This window comes from Rhincodon typus, chromosome 8 (assembly GCF_021869965.1).
Source record: "Rhincodon typus isolate 14 chromosome 8, sRhiTyp1.1, whole genome shotgun sequence".
Lineage (NCBI taxonomy): Eukaryota > Metazoa > Chordata > Chondrichthyes > Orectolobiformes > Rhincodontidae > Rhincodon > Rhincodon typus.
The window spans coordinates 68,567,775-68,586,418 of record NC_063339.1 but is presented as its reverse complement, the minus strand read 5'-3'; the positions used below and the strand labels follow the sequence as shown (position 1 = coordinate 68,586,418).

At 42.5% G+C, this 18,644-nt stretch overlaps 1 protein-coding gene across 1 annotated transcript in view; it reads right to left on the bottom strand.

The window, feature by feature from the left end:
- The window catches only part of slc8a3 (solute carrier family 8 member 3), a 412,792-nt gene that overhangs the window by 24,141 nt on the left and 370,007 nt on the right, over positions 1-18,644 (bottom strand). The window contains exon 6 of the mRNA XM_048600418.1: positions 8,199-8,298. Within this exon, the coding sequence (XP_048456375.1) occupies positions 8,199-8,298 (100 nt within the window). The remainder of the gene's footprint in view (positions 1-8,198; positions 8,299-18,644) is intronic.

Genomic DNA, 18,644 nt, shown 5'->3' with positions numbered 1-18,644 from the left:
GGATTCTCTCGTACTACTCTAAGTGGTGTAATAGTAGTGTCCCTACCTCTGAGCCAGGAGGCCTGGGCTCAAGTCACACTTACTCCGAATGTTTCTCTGAGCAGGTTAGAATATATCCATACCACCCCACAATGCCTCTCTCCAGGAATCCAGCAACAAGTGAAGACCTACCTGCAATACTGGCAGCATCCATCATTCCCAGTAATGTTGCTGGCAACAGAGAACTACAAGCCTCTGATTGGCCAGCAGTTCTCTATATTTGAATTATTGCCTGTGTGATGCCTCACAAGGCTGAAGAATGCATCAAATTTTCTTAGGATTTCCATATTAACAATGATTTCTTCAGTAATTCCCCATCAGACCAAGATGTCACCTACTCTACCATCTTAGAGATGGGTACTCGCCTGTTCCTTGTTAGATTTTTCTACTAGCTTTGATGCAGCCCTGTACCTCGCAAATCTGCAAGGACAGTTCAGCGACTTTAAAACCTGATTTTGGCCGGCTAGGCTTTCAGAAGAATGTGGTGAGATCCCTTTATCACCCTACAAAACTCTTAACAGGATTAGACAGGGTCGACGTTGGAAGGACATTCATGATGGCACAAGTCCAGAACTGGGGGTTATAGTTTAAGTTACAGGGAAAACCACTGAAGACTGAGATGAGGAGAAATTTCTTCAGCGGTGCGCCTGTGGAATTTGCTACCACGGAAAGCAGTACAGGCCAAAACATTGTGTGATTTCAAAGAGGAGTTGACTGTAGAACTTGGGACTAAAGGGATCAATGAATATGAAAGAAAAGCGGGGTCAGGCTATTGAGTTGAATGATCAGCCATGGTCATAATAAATGGTGGAGCAGCCGAGAAAGGCAGAATGTCCTACTCTGGTTCTGATATTCTATAATTTCCAAAACACACTCGTAAGAGCGAGGTTTTTTATATTGCTTTTCTTTCATTTAGTCATGATCCACATGCTTTTTGATTGCTGATTGATTTTTTTTGGGCCACTTCCTGGCTTATTTTTCTGGTGCTGTCCTTTCATTCACAGTTTGTTTTCTTTGCTGCCTTTTAGTTTTCAGTCCTTTCCCCTGCTGTCACATCATTGTGATTGTCATGTAGTTACGTTCAGAGCTGGAGGTGAGAGGGGCTGTGCAAGGCTTGGCCATTCTTAAACATAACCTTTCGTTGAACATTGCCTCACTACAGGCTTTGCACAAGGATTCACACATTCAACCATCTCTCAGTAGTTCTGGCAGTCATGTGATCTTACATCATCAATGATGTAACTTATCCTATTAACATATTCATATTAATCCTTCACACTACAGCAGTAACCCAATGTTGCAGGACTGTCCACTTTAGCGCCTATCTGAAGCAGACTGTGTGACAAGGGCATGCAATGAAGAAAGTGTGCGGTGTGTAAAAATGTTTGCTACAATGTCAGATACCAGAGCTCAACCCAATTTAAAACCACTTAAAAGCTGAAGATTTCTATTTCAAGTTCACATTGAGAACTTGATTGGACTTCTTTGCATAGGCACCTGAACCTCACTGAACTTGCGGCCAATGTCAAACTAAAGTCAATGTGTGAAGTATCATTTATGCCTTGGAAGGCAATGTGCTCAAATTCAGTTCTGCTCTGTCTGGTATCCTCTGTAAACTGCACTGTGCTTGTACAAACAGCTCAGCAGCACTTTCCTGGGCTTGAGAGAAGCAGGAAGCTGGTTTATGCAGCCACTGAAATGCAGAAATTGGGAATTGATTCAGTCTTCTGACATGACCCTTTGGATTGTTTTTCCTCTGGCCAGTCAGTGCTCCATTGCCTGTGAATCCACCTCCTTCCAGAACATTAGAACCATATAACTAGGCCAAGAGATCACCTCTTGTTCGTTCACCGACACTGAGAGGGAGTTTAAGCTTTAAAATGCTTTGAGCATGCCCTAAGCTTTAAGATGCTGCAGCCAGTGAAAGGGGATTTTGCATTTACTGCTTTAGATGCAATGAAGGTTGGTGTGTGAGCTAGCAGGGGAGCAGCAGCAAGGGATCTGTGGAAACTTCTCTACTCAAGGGAATTCAAGCATATTCTCTGCAATTGTGTCCTCACTGTTTAACCCTTTGTGAGCCCAAGTGCCCACGGAATTCATCCAAATTCTGGGCATCAAAAGAGGAAAACAATTCTGCTGGAATTGTGCCTACAAGAAGGGTTCAAGAGTGGGATGGGGAGGGGGGGTGGGGTGGGTATTGGTGAGTCTTGCTCTTGATTTTCTTGGCGATGGTGAATACTCCTACAACTGTTCACCAAGTTTGGCTGAACGCCCAGACAGAAATCAGACAGATAGAGTTTAAGGAACATGTAGGTGAGCCTCTGGGGTAAGCTGTGAATCACCATGACCTCAGTAGCCATGTGTTCCTACTTTGCTAAGAGGCTGGAAACTCTACGCTGCACCGTAGCCTCGCCATCATTGGTGAGCCTGTTAATAAATGTTACCTCGGAAGTCTGGCTTGAGATTTATGGAAAACCAGAGGATCGAAATTACAACAAAACTCACCTGACTGAAAGGTAGGTGTTAGCTCCCTGCCTACTAGTAGACGTGGGTGGAGATGACAGAATGTCTGCAAAACAATTGTCAAGAATCTAATGTCACAAGGGTAGGACCCGTGTAGTTCTAGTCACACTGGTAGAAGGTTCGATGGAGTTACAGTAGGGTGTACTTGGACAACCAAAGGTCCTTTGGGTCTTTCTTTTCATACATGGAGGGGAGGATTTTAAACATGTAAAAGGCCTTTAAAACTCAGGGGGAATATTTGCAAGTGTTCTGCACTGGCGTGCCTTTGCTTTTCATCCCACAAACTCTGTTTTCAAGATATCACAAAACATCTTATTGACGAACATGGGATGGTTGTATCACTGGTAATCCAGAGTGTGTGAGGTTAAATTCCTCCATGGTGGGCTTTACAAAATGGAAATAATTTCCAAAAGATATAGAAACAAAGATGATGGCTGTGGTTGAAGTGGTTGTGAAATTGTCAGTTTGACCTCGAAAGCTGGCTGGTTCATTGACGTCATTCGGGAAAGATAGCTGCCGTCCTCACCCAGCCTGACCTGTAGTGAATGGGACCAGGTGGACCTCATTCACTATGAAGTTCTTGAATGGGGTTGTTAACCTGGGCCAATCAGGAAAGCCTTGGCTGACCAATATAACCAGGAGATTAGAATCTCTTCAGTTAAGGGCGGATTCCAAGCTGGCTGGCCATAGCCTGTGTACTGGGCACTAGTAAATAAAGGTGATGATTTGGGACCTGGCCTCTGTGCAGTTATTTCAACATATATGTGACTCCAGTCCAACACCTACACGATTGCTTTCTGACCAAATAACTCAGTTGTATTAAACTGTCACAAAGAGCTTCAGGCAAGCATGGATGGTGAATAAACGCCAGCATTGCCAATGAGAAGGAACAAAGCAATGAAAGCACTAAGTAGAACTTGCACAAATTTATTTCGGCACTTATCATGTCAATTTTTTTTCCCTATTTTCTGAGTCGAGTGGCTCAGTGGTTAGCCCAGTGACAGGGACCTGGGTTCGATTCCACATTCGGGCGACTGTGTGGAGTTTGCACGTTCTCCCCGTGTCTGCGTGGGTTTCCTCCGGGTGCTCCAGTTTCCTCCCACAGTCCAAAGATGTGCAGGTTAGGTGGATTGGCCATGCTAAATTGCCCAGAGTATCCAGGGATGTGCAGGCTGGGTGGATTAGCCATGGGAAATATAGGGTAAGGGGGTGGATCTGAGTGGGATGCTCTTTGGAGGTTTGGTGTGGACTTGATGGGCCAAATTGGCCTGCTTCTGCACTGTAGGGATTCTATGATTTTAAGCCTCCTGCTAAGTGAGGCTGATTTTTGCATCTCTGGCATCCACTGGGTAAATTCAATATTTAAATGTTGTGGCAGTGATGAAAAGTACATCTGATGGTTGTTTTGATTCCTTGACAGCCAATGTAAATTCTGGTACCTCATAACATGGAGCATTGCCCCTAAATATTCTTTTTCAAGTAACATAACTTTCACCCTTTAATATGATGTTTGTTTGTCAATCCAAACCAAGCTGTAACAAAGCAAAAGTGCACTTTCATAAAGGTTGACAAATGGGATGTTTTGACGTGGGTTTTCTTTGGAATGTGGTCATTGTTATTTCCATAGAAAATATCCTGTGCCTGTTACACAAGCTTATCTGATCAGATTGTGAACTTGTCAGAACAATCATTAATAATATTTGCATGGTCTGGAAACTGCATAAAAATCATTCAGTCATGTTGTCAACCAGCATACTGCCTCATGAGATAATCTGCCCAATAATTTTCTTTTAATTATCATTTATTCACAGGATGAGGGCATCACTGGCTAGGCAGCATTTATTGCCCATCCCTAATTGCCCAGAGGGCAGCTCAGAGTCAACCACATTGCTGTTGGTCTGGAGTCACATGTAGGCCAGACCAGGTAAGGATAGCACGTTCCTTCCCTGAAGGACATTAGTGAACCAGATGGGTTTTTCCCCCCTGACAATTCGCAATGGATTCACAGTCATCGTTAGACGACTAATTCCAGATATTTATTGAGTACAAATTCCACCATCTGCCATGGCAGGATTTGAATCTGTGTCCCCAGAACATTATCTGGGTCTCTGGATTAACAGTCCAGCGATAATACCACTAGCCCATCACCTCCCCCTGAGTGGGATGGAAATATATGTGTCTCTTCTGACAATATTATTCACATGTCACCTTCGTGACACCCTTGCACAGAAAAAAATGCAACTCTTCTTTCAAGACAGTAATTAACAATGGATTTGAAAGATGATTTGTTTCCTTATGGTCCAGCAGAAACGAATTCCTATTATTTGATTCTTAGGATGATAGAAACTTACTGCACAGAAGGAGGCCATTGTGCCCCACAGTGCCAGTGCTGTCTCGCTGAAAGAGTAATCATGCTTATTCCCATGCACCCACTTTATGCCTGCAATACTGTAAATTCCTTGTCCTCCAGTGCCTGTCCCACTCTTTTAAAATGACTTCTGGAACCAGTTGCTACCACCCTTTTTGCTTAGAGCACTGCAGGTGCTTCAAGTGAGGACATTTTCTACTCAGGTTGTCTCTAAATCTTTTGCCCTCGATTTTAAATCTATTACCTTTGGTTACTCAGGGAGGTTTTTTTTCCCCAACTCAAAACCTCATTTGCATAAAACCTCTATATGCTCATCTCCTCACCTTCCCTGTTCCAATCAGAATCATCTTAATTTTTGAAAACTCTCCCAATGACTGAAGTCCCTCATTTTATGTATATTTAAACACCACGATTTCTCTGCTATACACACGTGGTCCTAAAGTCTACAACTTTGTGCATTTATGTTTACCATTGCCAAGTTTCATACAATGTGCCAACGTTATAATGCTACACCCTACTCCTCAAGGCTCAGCCATCTATGGAAACAGAGAAGCTCAGAAGCTCAGAGAAGCATTATAAACACAAAGCTGACTTCTAGGAATAACTTCCCCAAACCACCTCGCAACCTGTGACATATATGAACCATCAGCTTATGAGTCACAATGAGCCAATTTCATATCTAAAACACCACTCTCACCCTTTCTCTACACTGCTATCATTTTGATAATCCTCCCACATTGCCCTTTGTTCAAATGCCTCTCAAAAATCCACACTACAACAGCTTGATCAACCTTCACTATTGCCACATCAAAAAAATTCAATCAAGTTAGAATCATAGAAACCCTACAGTGTGGAAGGACCCATTGAGTCTGCACCAACCCTCCAAAGAGCATCCCACCCAGACCCACTCCTCTATCCCTACATTTCCCATGGTGACCCTGCATTTCCCTGGACATGACAGACAATTTAGCATTGACCTAACCTGCACAGGTTTGGATTATGGGATGAAACCCACACAGACTTGGGGAGAACATGAAAACTCCTCACAGACAGCTATGCGAGGATGGAATTGAACCTGGTGCTGTGAGGCAGCAGTGCTAACCACTGAGCCACCATGCCACCCAATTAGGCATGCTTTGCTTTGACAAACCAAATGCCAGTTCTCCTTGATTAATCCATTTCTTTCCAAATAAATTTCACTTTGTTTTTGATAATGTTTCCAGTAACTTGCCTATTACCAATGTTACGTTAATCACCGTGTATTTTCCTAATTTATCCCAGTCCCCTTTTTTGAACAGTGGTAAAGTATTTGGAGAATTGAAAGTTGTGTCAGACAACAAAGGTGAAATTTCATAATTCTCAACAAAGGTACATTCCAATGGGAAAGAAAGACTCAACAGGAAGGATGGTGGCTAAATAAGGAAGTTACGGTATAAAATTGAAAGAGAAGGCACACACTGCTTCCAAGTTGTGTGGTAGACCAGAAGCTTGCGAAAATTTTAGAAACCAGCAAATGATAACAAAAAAGTGAGATTACAGCACGTGAGTAAACTAACAAGACACATGAAAATAGAGAATAAGATCTTTAAGTATATGACGAAGAAGAGAATAGCTCTTTGGTCCCTTATTGGGTGAGACTGGGCAATTAATAAATGGGAAACAACGAAATGGCAAAGACTTTGAACAGGCATTTTGTATCTATCTTCAAAATAGAAGACACAACAAGAATCCCTGGAATAGCAGACAATCAAGAGGGAAAAGGAAGGGGAGAAATAAAACAGTCACAATCACTACAGAAGATTGCTAGAATTCTTAAAATGAAGGCTGACAAATCCCCTGGACTTGATAGCCTGCATCACAGATTCTTAAATAAGTGACTGAACGGATAATGGAAACAGCAGCTGCAATCTAAAAAAGCCAGCATTCTGGAGAAGTCCCGGTGGAAATCAAACTCTTCTGAGGGAAACTGAAAGCCGGAAATGTAGGCTAGTTAGCTGAACATCTGTCACTGGGAAAACGCTGGAATCTGTTATTAAGATGTAGCAGGATATTTAAAGATTCACCATACAATTAAGCAGGGTCAACATGGTTTTCTGAAAGGGAATCGTGTTTGACAACTTCTTCATAGGTAGTGTATTTATTAACTGTGGAATATGCTGAGAATCCTTTCTTACTTAGTCTCCAGTGTCTACCAACGTTCTAATTTCAGTCTCTGTGTTTGTTGCAAGTTGTTTGTTTAGTTTGTTTTGGTCACAAGGAGGTGGTTGGACACATCCCTCTGTACCTGAGCTTATAAAGAAAACTGGACAATAAAATAAAGTTTTGGGTTTGGATTCTGTAACATGCTCACAATCACAGACTCTAGTCTGGACTATACCCCAGAGAAAATTTTGAGAAAGGTGCCCACTGTCGCTGGCAAACTGGATTTTCCAAATGGTCTGAATTTTTCTGAGAATGAACGCCATGGAATACACATATTCCATGTGTGACGTCTCCATGGAGACAGGCGAAAATGATGGGCTGCTGGCCCTTGATTGGCAGGCAGTTCCCAGAGAGTTGGATCTCCAGCACTGCAAACCTCAATAATGAGGAAAGTCATAGAATCCCTGCAGGGCATAAGGAAGCCATTCGGCTCATTGAGACCCATCCCCTCAACTTCATGTTTTCCATGGCTAACCCATCCTAGTTTGCATGTCCCTGGACACTATGGGGCAATTTAGAATGGCCAATCCATGTAACCTGCCTATCTTTGGACTGTGGGAAGAGACTAGAGCACCCAGAGGAAACCCACACAGACATGGTGAGAATGTACAAACTCGACACGGACCGTTACCCAAGGCTGGAATCGGACCCAGGTTCCTGGTGCAGTGAGGCTGCAGTGCTAACCACTGTGCTGCCCTCAACAATGTCCAACAGTAATCGCTTAAGTGTCTGAAAAGCACTTGATCCCATGATGCCCTTCCCGTGAATCTGATAGGGCATCCTACCATTCTCCAACTAGTGGGTATGACTTTTGTTGGACCACTTAGCTCTTACCTGATGAGAGAGTTTGTATTTAATCACAACCCCCGATCAAACATTACATCCTATCAACAAGCATCTCCAATGACAACATTCTTGGTAGCCAAAGAAAAATAAACGTTTTCCTCAAGGGTATTGTCCATGTGTTCGGTTTTGCTTTGTGTCTTGTTTCCAGCTCACAGGAAGATTATGTCCCGTGTTAAAAACAGCCTACAGAACAGGTACATCTTACGGTAATAGCTCTTACCTGCACTGACCGTGATGGCCTCCATGAACTGATCCCGCCAGGAATGTGTCCCTACCACGAGCGCTAGGTTCGTCTTCTTTATAAGCTTGTCCACTGTGCTCTGCCAGTGAAAAGGACACAGAATAAATCAAAGAACAAAAAATGGACACATAACCTCACACCAGTTGAGGTTACCACAAAGGACTCTCCTTCTCAACCTCTCCCCTTGCCTGAGGCACGGTGGCCCTCATGTTAAACCACCACCAGCTGTCTCTCTCTGATGAGGGAGTGAGACTGTGGTGACCTTTCCTTTATGCTATAATAGTGCAATTTATATCTTTTATGCGTGCAAACATGATGGACAGGAGAAGACCAATAAGTCTATGCTGTTTGTCGCACCCAGCCATATTGCCTTACAAATCAGAGTGCATGCACTCCTACCCCACTTTATGTCATGTTAGAAAGTCGGATAAGAACCTGGGCTAGTTAGGAAAAGAAATGGAAAATTCTTCTTCAATCCCCCTTATTGATTGAAACTAATATAAGAGATCAGTCTTTCTCTGAGATAACACAGTGTGGAGCTGGAGGAGAACAGCAGGCCAGGCAGCATCAGAGGAGCAGGAAAGTTGACGTTTTGGGTCGGGACCCTTCTTCAGAAAGGGTCTGATTTCTGGAAAATTTCTGGGAAAATTTCTGAAGAAGGGTCCCGACCCGAAACATCAACTTTCCTGCTCCTCTGACACTGCCTGACCTGCTGTACTCCTCCAGCCCCACAGTGTTATCTCTGACTCCAGCATCGGCAGTTCTTACTATCTCTGAGTGAGTCTTTCTCTGATATATGTTACAGGATACCTACCATTTGTACAAGGTGATCTCCACTTCAGCTAGACAAAGGTACAAGTTTCACTTGAAAGAATACAGTGAAATAGCACATAAACTGCATGACCTGACAATCTGTTTCATGGGTCTACATTTCGTAAGCAAAAGAAACGCAGAGCATCATTCTAGGTCCACCATTGCATAATGCTTAAACAGGACTCAATGTCTTCCCTACCCTATTTGGTTGAAATAATCAGTCTATCACAGTTTCATGATCTTATAAACCTGGATCAAACCACCCCAAATATTTCGCGAAAGTTTTGAGGCTAGGCTTCGCACACCTATCAAAGGTGACTAAGGTGTTACTAATTGGGAATTATGTTGTCAAACTCCACTACACCTTTGCTAAAGTCTCAATCCCCATTACTAAATGATGAGACCAAATTGGACCAAAACCTGTGAGGCAAAAATGATTTTTTTTTTTGTAGTGAATCTTCCTACAAATACATGCTGGATTATTGATTGCTTTAGCTATTGGTTCACAGCATTAACATTAGTCCATAGAGATTCACATTCTAATTAATCATTTTTCATCACTGGCTGTCATTCTTTTCCCTGTGTAATGCATGTAGGTTTAGCATTCGACATTCCCACATGCCTCACCTGAAACTTTCTACACGAACCATCATTTGTCAAACAAGGGTCCAGTTGCTCTGGATCTGCATGTGGTAACTGAGTACCCTGCACTGTCCTGTCACAGATATCTTGGTGTCAGTGCAAAAGTGCCTAACACCCCTCCCACAAATATCTTGATCATTTACAAAACAGTACAGAGCAAAGGTTCCAACACTAACCTCTGAAGAAAGCCATTGGTAATTGGCTCTGTAGTGAAGGGGCAGCAAAGGTAAAGCTGCCATAGTCCTATCAGACTGTAGGGATGCTCTCTTTATTAAACAGAGAAAACTGGTGGTGGTTTAACCTGAGTATCACCACACCTCAGGTGAGGGGAGAGGTTGAGAAGGAGAGTCCTTCATGGTAAGCTCAGCCAATACAGGAATTGAACCCACACTGTTAGCATCACTCATCAGCAGCCAAGTCAACTGAGCTAACTGAGCTCTAAATACGTAGCATCATGCTTGTGAACCAGAAACTTTGGGTTCATGTCTCACTCGAAGACTTGATGGCTAAATGGATTGAGTATCGATGTGCGAAAAAGCAAAAAAGCAATGGCTGGCAGTAAGACTGGGAGAGAATCCTGGTCAGCCAAATGATGGAAAGAAAAATGCAGCTTTCATAGTTTTGGATGACAACACAAATGTAAAATTGAGTGCTGCCCCAACAACTCAAGACTCCTAGTGGGGGTGGGATTGCTCAGTTAGCTGGATGGTGAGTGTGCATTAGATTGGTGCCAAAGATACAAGGTTTGATCCACTTTCCAGATGAGGTGAAATCAGAACCTGTTCTATAGGTGAAGGAGATCGTGACACTGTGGGTCAGACTGGCCTTTGGGCAGAAAACTAAAGAAGGACCGGGCTCTAAAGCAGACCCAGATCCACTAACAACATGGCACAATGGCTCAATGGTTAGCATTACTACTTCACAGTACCAGGAAGCCGGGTTCAACTCCAACCTTGGGCAACTGTCTGTGTGAAGTTTGCACGTTCTCCCTCTGTCTGTGGGTGTTCCCTCCGGGTGCTCTGGTTTCCTCCCACAGTCCAAAGATGAGCAGGTTAGGTAGATTTGTCATACTAAATTGCCCATAGTGTCCAGGGATGTACAGGTTAGGTGAATTAGCCATGGGAAATGTAGGGTTACAGGAATAGGGTAGAGGCGGATGGGTCTGGGTTGGCTCCTTTTCAGAGGGTCAGTGTGGTGTCAATGGCTGAATGGTCTGCTTTCACGCTGTAGGGATTCTATGAACTATTTACTACACAGGAGCATTCAGTCAATTATCAATCCATTGTAACTGATTGCCACTAATTCCACATGATTCTATATTGCAGCGAGGTACCTTGCCAAAATCTTCTCAAGTCCAAACAGACAATGCCAATTGGGCTGACTTCATCTACTAACATGATGACTTCTTTAAAAAATAGCAGGCTAGTACAGTATAACCTTCTTTTCTAGAAACCTTGTTGGGTGTCTAGTATAACTTTTCTGTCTAAGTAGTAAATTATTCTATCGCTAATGACTACCTCAAGCATTACTGATGTCATGCTACTAAGCCTATAATTACCTGGTTCTGCTTTATCCATTTTTGAAACAAAACTGAATCTACACTGGCATGATTCCAGTCTTAGCGACCTTGCATAAGCAAATTATTCTTTCAAAACTATATACTTAAATTATTTTCAATGTCAACAGCATAATTTAATACAGTCAGTTATTCATCGTTGTGCATAGTGAAGCAAAATATGTATTTAGTAAATCTGATACTCTGAGACCTCTTTCTTATTTATTCTTATCTCCCAAAGTCTTAATACAGTCTATAATGTCAGTCCTATTGCTAAGATAGCTCTTCCCATTACTAACATGGGGGTCCATGTTCCACTTTTCCATTAAAACACTAGCGTTACTGATAGTAGATTTGGTTATTTTGACTGCTTTTCCATGCACCAACAGTTTTAATTAAAAATAAATTTTGATTATGTCTTACATATCTTTGTACATGACAGGTTTGCCAATTTGATGTCTTATTTCCATATCGCCTACTTTCAGGGGCATATCTGGCTTCCATCAGTTCAACTTTGCTCTTAAGATTTTACATCTACATTTCATATTGAACCGGAATTAATTTGTTCCAAATGTTCTGCCATTCAATTAAAGTTAGTCCTTTCTGAATCTGGGCTTAATTGTAGACTTTCAATACATTTAGTTCAGGTCACTAATTGAAACCTCATATTAGGTCATGTGAACTCATATTTGGGGGTATGATATCAAGTTATGTCTAATACTAAATGCTGGGTCTAGTCTATATTTGCCATTGACTTACTGAAACAGTGCTACTTATTGTAACAAATCTTACAGTTGCACTTCGAGCATATCACTAATGATACATCCTCATTAACATTTCAAAGATCTTTATAACACAGAACCATATTGGTGTAATTTATTTTGTTTCTTGAGGCAAATGCATCAGCACAAGGAAGAAGGTAAAGCTTTCAGGAGAACTTTGAGATCCAACTCTTGAAAGCTGAATACATTGCATGGTGGCTCAGTGGTTAACACTGCTTCCTCACAATGCCAGGAACTCAGGCTCAATTCTGCCCTCGGGTGACTGTCTGTGTTTACACATTCTTCCCATGTCTGTGGGGGTTCCCTCTGGTTTCCTCCCACAGTCCAAAGCTGTGCAATTTAGGTGGATTGGCCATACCAAATTGTCCATGGATGTGTAGGTTAGATGTGTTAGCCATGGGAAGTATAGGGTAGGGTGACGGGTCTGTATGTGATGGTCTTCAGAGGGTTGGTGTGGACTTGTTGGGCTGCATGGCTTATTTCCACACTGTATGGATCACATTTATGCACTAAGAACCATTCACACCTAGAAAGCCCCACATTTAATTGCTTGGGCTGTGGTAGTTTGTCAGTCTAACTTTTTTTTAATTCATTCACAAGGCAAGGGCAATGCTGGCTAAGCCAGCAATTATTGCCATTCCTAACTGCCCAGAGGGCATTTGAAAGTCAACCATATTACTGTGGGTCTGGAGTCAATTGTAGGCCAGACCAGGTAAGGATGGCAGATTTCCTCCCTTGAAGGACATTCGTGAACCGGATGGGTTTTTCCGACAATCGACAATGGATTCATGGTCATCAGTGGAGTCTTAATTCCAGATTTTCTTTTATTGAATTCAAACTCCACCATCTGCTAAGGCAGGATTCGAACCTTTGTCTGCAGAACATTAACTGAGTTTCTGGAATAATAGTCTAGCAATAATACTATCAGGTTATCGCCTTCCCCCCAACATTACATGGATCAACAATAGCGGGTGCTACAATTAATCTCAGCATCTTTCATCGAGGAAAGGGAGAATAAAATGACAAATGCTTCTATTCTTAATTTCAAGCATTCTGCATGCCAAAAAGAAAGATTGTTCAGATCTCCACGGTCAGATGCCTTGCCAATTCAGAGGAGTCAAAACGCTGAGGACCAAGGAGCTTGAATGCGCTGCTATGTATGCTAAAGTTTGTGTGAAAGTTAAAAGTGTCACTCATGAGGAGAAGTGCCAGAAATAGTGTCAATGGGACATAATTAGAGAATTTCCTGTGCTTTTCCAGGAATCTCACCACTTCCATCTCAATCAGTCACAACAGAATGGTGAGAATGGACATTAGTTCCATTCAGAGCCTAACAAAGGCCCAAAAGTATTCTAGATGAAAGTAAAAACAGTGAATAATTCCAGAGCATATTGTGGTTGAGACCCCTTCGCAATGGAAATAAGCTGTGGACCATTTCTGCTGATCAAGGTGGGTATTTCATTTATTTTGGAATAAGGTTAGCGGACATCTTTTCAAGCAGCTAGAATTTCCTCAATACCATCCTTTGGCTGGCGCACAGAGTACCACTGAATTTCAGAATGTCTGGGTCAGATTTTCCCGTCTCAGCCTGGGGACAATGTGAGTTTCTGAACTTCCACTTTCTGAATTTCGATGGAGGAAGGTGGGCTTTGATACTGACATGGATCACTCCAGCACCAAGGTGTTGTGAATCATGGTTAAACCACATGAAATGTATAAAGCATCAATTAAAAATATGTTGCCTACTTCACATAACGGAATGTTACAGCACGGATTATCTCCCTTTTAATTGTAGTGAGTGTTCACAATTCTTGGTTTCAAAAAGGTAAATGATAATGAAGTAATGTGATTACCAAGCTGTTACTTCTGACAATTCCCAGCTGTCAATAGCATTGGGAAAATGGAAAAGTCTTCATATGTATTGCATTACATTATACTCTACTGCATTATTCTGCATTATACAATATTGGAAACCAGATACAAGTGTGTGAAATGTCCTGTCAGTTTTCATCTTATCTGTGCATATCAGATCAGTCACCTATTTGGCTATTTCAAAGCACCAACAGATGACTGAGCTTCTGGCTACATTCAAAGTTTCTAACTGATTCTTTTAGGCGATACAGTTGTTCAATGAAATTCCGTTGCGACCAATTAGCTGCCTTCCAACCGAGTGAGAGATTTCGCTCAGCAAGGTTTGCTGACACAGCTGTCAAAGGGAATTGAGAGCTTGATTGTGACAGAACAATGAGATTTTAGGAAGATAACAGTTTTAAATGAATGTCCAATTAATATTTCCTATTCTGACAGATGTACGAGCTTTTCAAAAACTTCCAAATGGTATTAAAAGGGCCACTGTTCTAATTACAGTGGCTGCGGGGTATATGAGTCGGGAAGGGTTTGGAGGTATAAGGGAGCTATTTGGGAATGAGGTGAGGTAGTGATGGTAAGGAAGGAAGCTTACAATTGGTTTGGGTATTCTCACTCTCATCTCCAGAACTGGCCAATGTCTCATTGAACATAGGTAGGTCTTCCAGGCTAGGCACCCTGGAATTGGTCCACCTCTGTCTCTGCCTTGGAGGTGACAAGCTGACTCTGCACTGTTCCTGCCTCTATCAGGTAAAAGTAGCATTGACAGGCACTGTTAGATTGGAGGCAGTACTGTAATGCTTGGGAATCTCCAATTTCCTGATTCCCACTTTCAAAGTTAAAATTCCAGCCCTCTGCCTCCAATGTTTAACAAGGGGAATAGCTATGGCAGCTAATGGCTCAGTGCATATGCCCAGGATGATGGTGAGGGGGCAGAGGAGATCCTTGGTGGCATTTTGCAGATGACCAGAGGAAGAATAGAAGAGCTCTATTTTGCACGAACCCCTATATGTTTTAAAGCTCAATGTTTAGTTGGAAATTCAACACTAGGAATGACAATAAATCACTGTTTTGTTTCTCCTCCATGAGGAGGGCAGCACAGTGGCATAGTGGATAGCACGACTGTCAGGGGCTCAGGTTCGATTCCAGCCTTTGGCAACTGTCTGTGTGGAGTTTGCATGTTCTCCCCGTGTCTGCGTGGGTTTCCTCTGGGTGCTCCAGTTTCCTCCCACAGTCCAAAGATGTGCAGGTTAGGTGGATTGGCCATCCTAAATTGTCGATAGTGTCCAGGGATGTGCAGGCTAGGTGGGTTGGTCATGGTAAAAATACCCATGCAGGGTTACAGGAATGGGGTGTGGGTTTGGTTCTGGGTTGAATGCTCTTCAGAGAGTCAGTGCAGACTCAATGGGCCAAAGGACGTCTTCCTGCACTGTAGGGAGCGAAGTGGGGGTAGCCAGCAGGCCCAGAGTGAATCGAGGATAGTCAGTGGCCAGGAGCAGAGTGGGGACAGTGGCCAGCGGGTCTGGAGCAAAGATGGCTACTGGTTGGGAACTGGTGGAGTCCAGTCAGACCACGAGGAAGCCCGTATCCAAAGACTGTAATGTCTATCTTTTTCGCTTCATACTTATTTTCCTAACTTATACTATGTATATCTGTAATGCAGTGCAACCTTTTCTTTACTTTCTCTATTTGTTGTACCTAATATTGTACCAGTGTACTTTATACCTAACATGGCACTCATCCTCACAAGTCTACCTACAGCAGATGTACCTATCTGTAGAAGTGACTATGGTATGTCGTTTTTGAGTTGAAGTTCTGACTTCACACCTTGGATAACCCCCATTGTGTTGTGTGGGAGAACTGACATGCTAAAAGAGATAAACTTTGAACAGACCTAGCAACTCAAAACTTGGCATTCAAAAGGCACTGTGTGCCATCAGCAGCAAAATAGCATTTACCCCAATCTTTAATTGCATGGCTTGGCACAACCCTCACTCTATCATTATCACCAATCTTGGAGATCAACTCTGGTTCAGTGGAGTGTGCAGGAGCGACAGCAGTATCAGGCATACCTAAAAATAAGGAGAAGCGACCAACAGCACTACATGGTGCCAAAAAAGTGAAGCCACATGAAGGCTAGGTTAACCTATTCCACAATTAATGGATCATATCTAAACTCTGCAATAGTGCCACATCCAGTTGTGAATGATGGTAGACATTTAATGATGGCAGATAGGAGGAGGTGGAGATTCCACATATAGCCCTATCCTCAATCATTGGGGAGTCCAGCACATCAGGACAAAAAGACAAAGCTGAAGTATTTTCATCCATTTTCAGTCAGAAACACTACACACACGATCCATCTCGGCTTCCTCCAGTTGTTCCCAGCATCACAGATGCCCGTCTTCAGCCAATATAATTCACACCATGGACTTCAAGTAACAGGTGGAGGCACTGCAAAGGCTGTGGGCCCTGACAACTTTCCAACGATAGTACTGAAGACTTGGGGTCGAGACTTAATTACACCCCTCATCAAGCTATTCCAGTAAAGCTAGAAGACTGGCATCTATCCAAAAAACGTGGAAAATTGGCCAAATATGTCATATTCACAAAAAGCAGGACAAATTCCACCCGACCAATTCCTGCCCCTTCAGTCTACTCTCAAAAGTCATCAAATTGATGGAAGGTGTCATTAACAGTGCTATTAAACTGCAGTTGCAAAGTATTAACCTGCTTACTGATATCTAGCTTGGATTCTGCCAGGGCCACTTGGCTGCTGACCTCATGACAATCTTGGTCCAAATATGGACAAAACAGTTGAATTCCAGAGGTGAGTTGAGAGTGATTTAATAAGTTGAACCAACAAGAGGGAAAAGTCACTTGACTTGATGAGTGATTGATGAGCAGAGAGTGATTACCTTACCTGCATTTGACTGAGTGACATTAAGGAGCCCCAGCAAAACTGGAGTCAATGATACTCAGGAAGAGAACTCTCTGCTCATTTGAGTCATACTGGCCACACAGAGAGATGGTTGCAGAGGTCAGTCATCTCAGCTCCTAGGCCCAAAATCACAAACTACTTCTTCAACAACCTTCCCTCCATTCGTACACTCATACACAGGGACATCTGCAAATAATTGCACAATGTCCATTACTATTCCCAACACCATGAATATTGAAGCAATCTGTATCCCAGTGCAGGAAAACCTGGATAACATCCAGGTTTGGACTGACAAGTGCCAAGAGACATCTGCACTAAACAAGTGCCAGGCAATGGCCATCTCCACCAAGAAAGAATCCAACTATTGCCCCTTGATGTTCAATGGCATTTCCATTGCTGAATCCACCCTTATAAATATCTAGGAGGCTACCTATCATCAGAAACTGAACTGGACCAGCCTTAGCAATATTCTAGCTATAGATAAATTGGTCTGACGCTAGGAATTGTGCAGTGAATAACCTATTTCCTATCTCCCCAGTGCCTGGCCACCATCTCTAAAATCACTCAAGAAGCTTGACACCATCCAGGACAAAGCAGTCTACCTGATCAGCAGCCCTTCTACTACCTTCAACATCCATTCTCTTCACCAGTGGTTAGAGTAGCAGCAGTGTGTACTACCTACAAGATGCACTGCGGTAACATACCAAGGCTCCTTCCAAATCTGCAAAGTCTACTGCCTAGATAGACAGACCAGCAGATGCATGGGAACCTCACCATCTGCAAGTTCCATTTCACACCACATATGATTCCGACTTGGAAATATATCACCATTTCTCCAGCATCAAAATCATGGAACTCCCTTCCTAATGCAAGGTGGAGGTTCCTATACCCCAACGACTGCAGCGTTTGAAGAACGCAGCTCATCAAGCCTATTAGGGATGGGGAATAAATACTGACTTATCAGTGATGTTCACATCCCATGAATGAAACAATCCCCCAAAGTCCTCTTATGTGGGCATACAAGATTCCATGGATCTATTTCAAAGAGAAGCACATAAATTCCTACGGATCCTGTCTAATACTCATTCCCAAATTAAAAATCACTAAATTAGATTTTCTGATCCTTAGCATATTGATGCTGGTGGGAGGTCGCAGTACAAGAACTGCATATTGCTTTTCTGATATTACAGCAGGTGACTACAGGTCAAGCATACTTCATTTGTTGTTATGCACTTTGGTAGATGTTGAGATATGAAAAGATACTTAATAAATACAGACTTATTTCTTTCTTCATGTTTAATTGGAAGAAAATATAGCTCATTCCAAACAGGGTATTGGACAAGCATCTTGGAGTGGCTGAGAGAGGAGGTAGAGAAGGGTGTTGTCAGCAAATAAGCAGAGCCTAGGTTAGTAGATGATGTTGCAAAGGGGAAAATGTAGGGGAACATTGAGCAACAGTAGGTGAATGTTTGCTCTTTGGTGGCATCTGGAGGTAGTGACATGGCTGTGAAAAGAATAATTTGAAGGTGTCTTGGCTACAATGAGATGGGTGTCTTATGATCTCAGCTGATGATCATAATGAACAAGTCAGAAAGAAACTTGGCTTGACAGATTATACACTTAGTTCTTGCAGTTTGTTACCATGAAGGTTAGTCACTGAAACATATTCACATGAGGCCGCAGATGATCCTTAACAACTGAGTATAGATTTATTGCGTAAAAGAAAAAAAAAAGCTGCACATATAAGAGAGTTAGAAAGATTTTAACACAAACAACAAAACAAAGTTTCAACTTGTTTGACAGCAGATACTCGATTCAAGACAGAT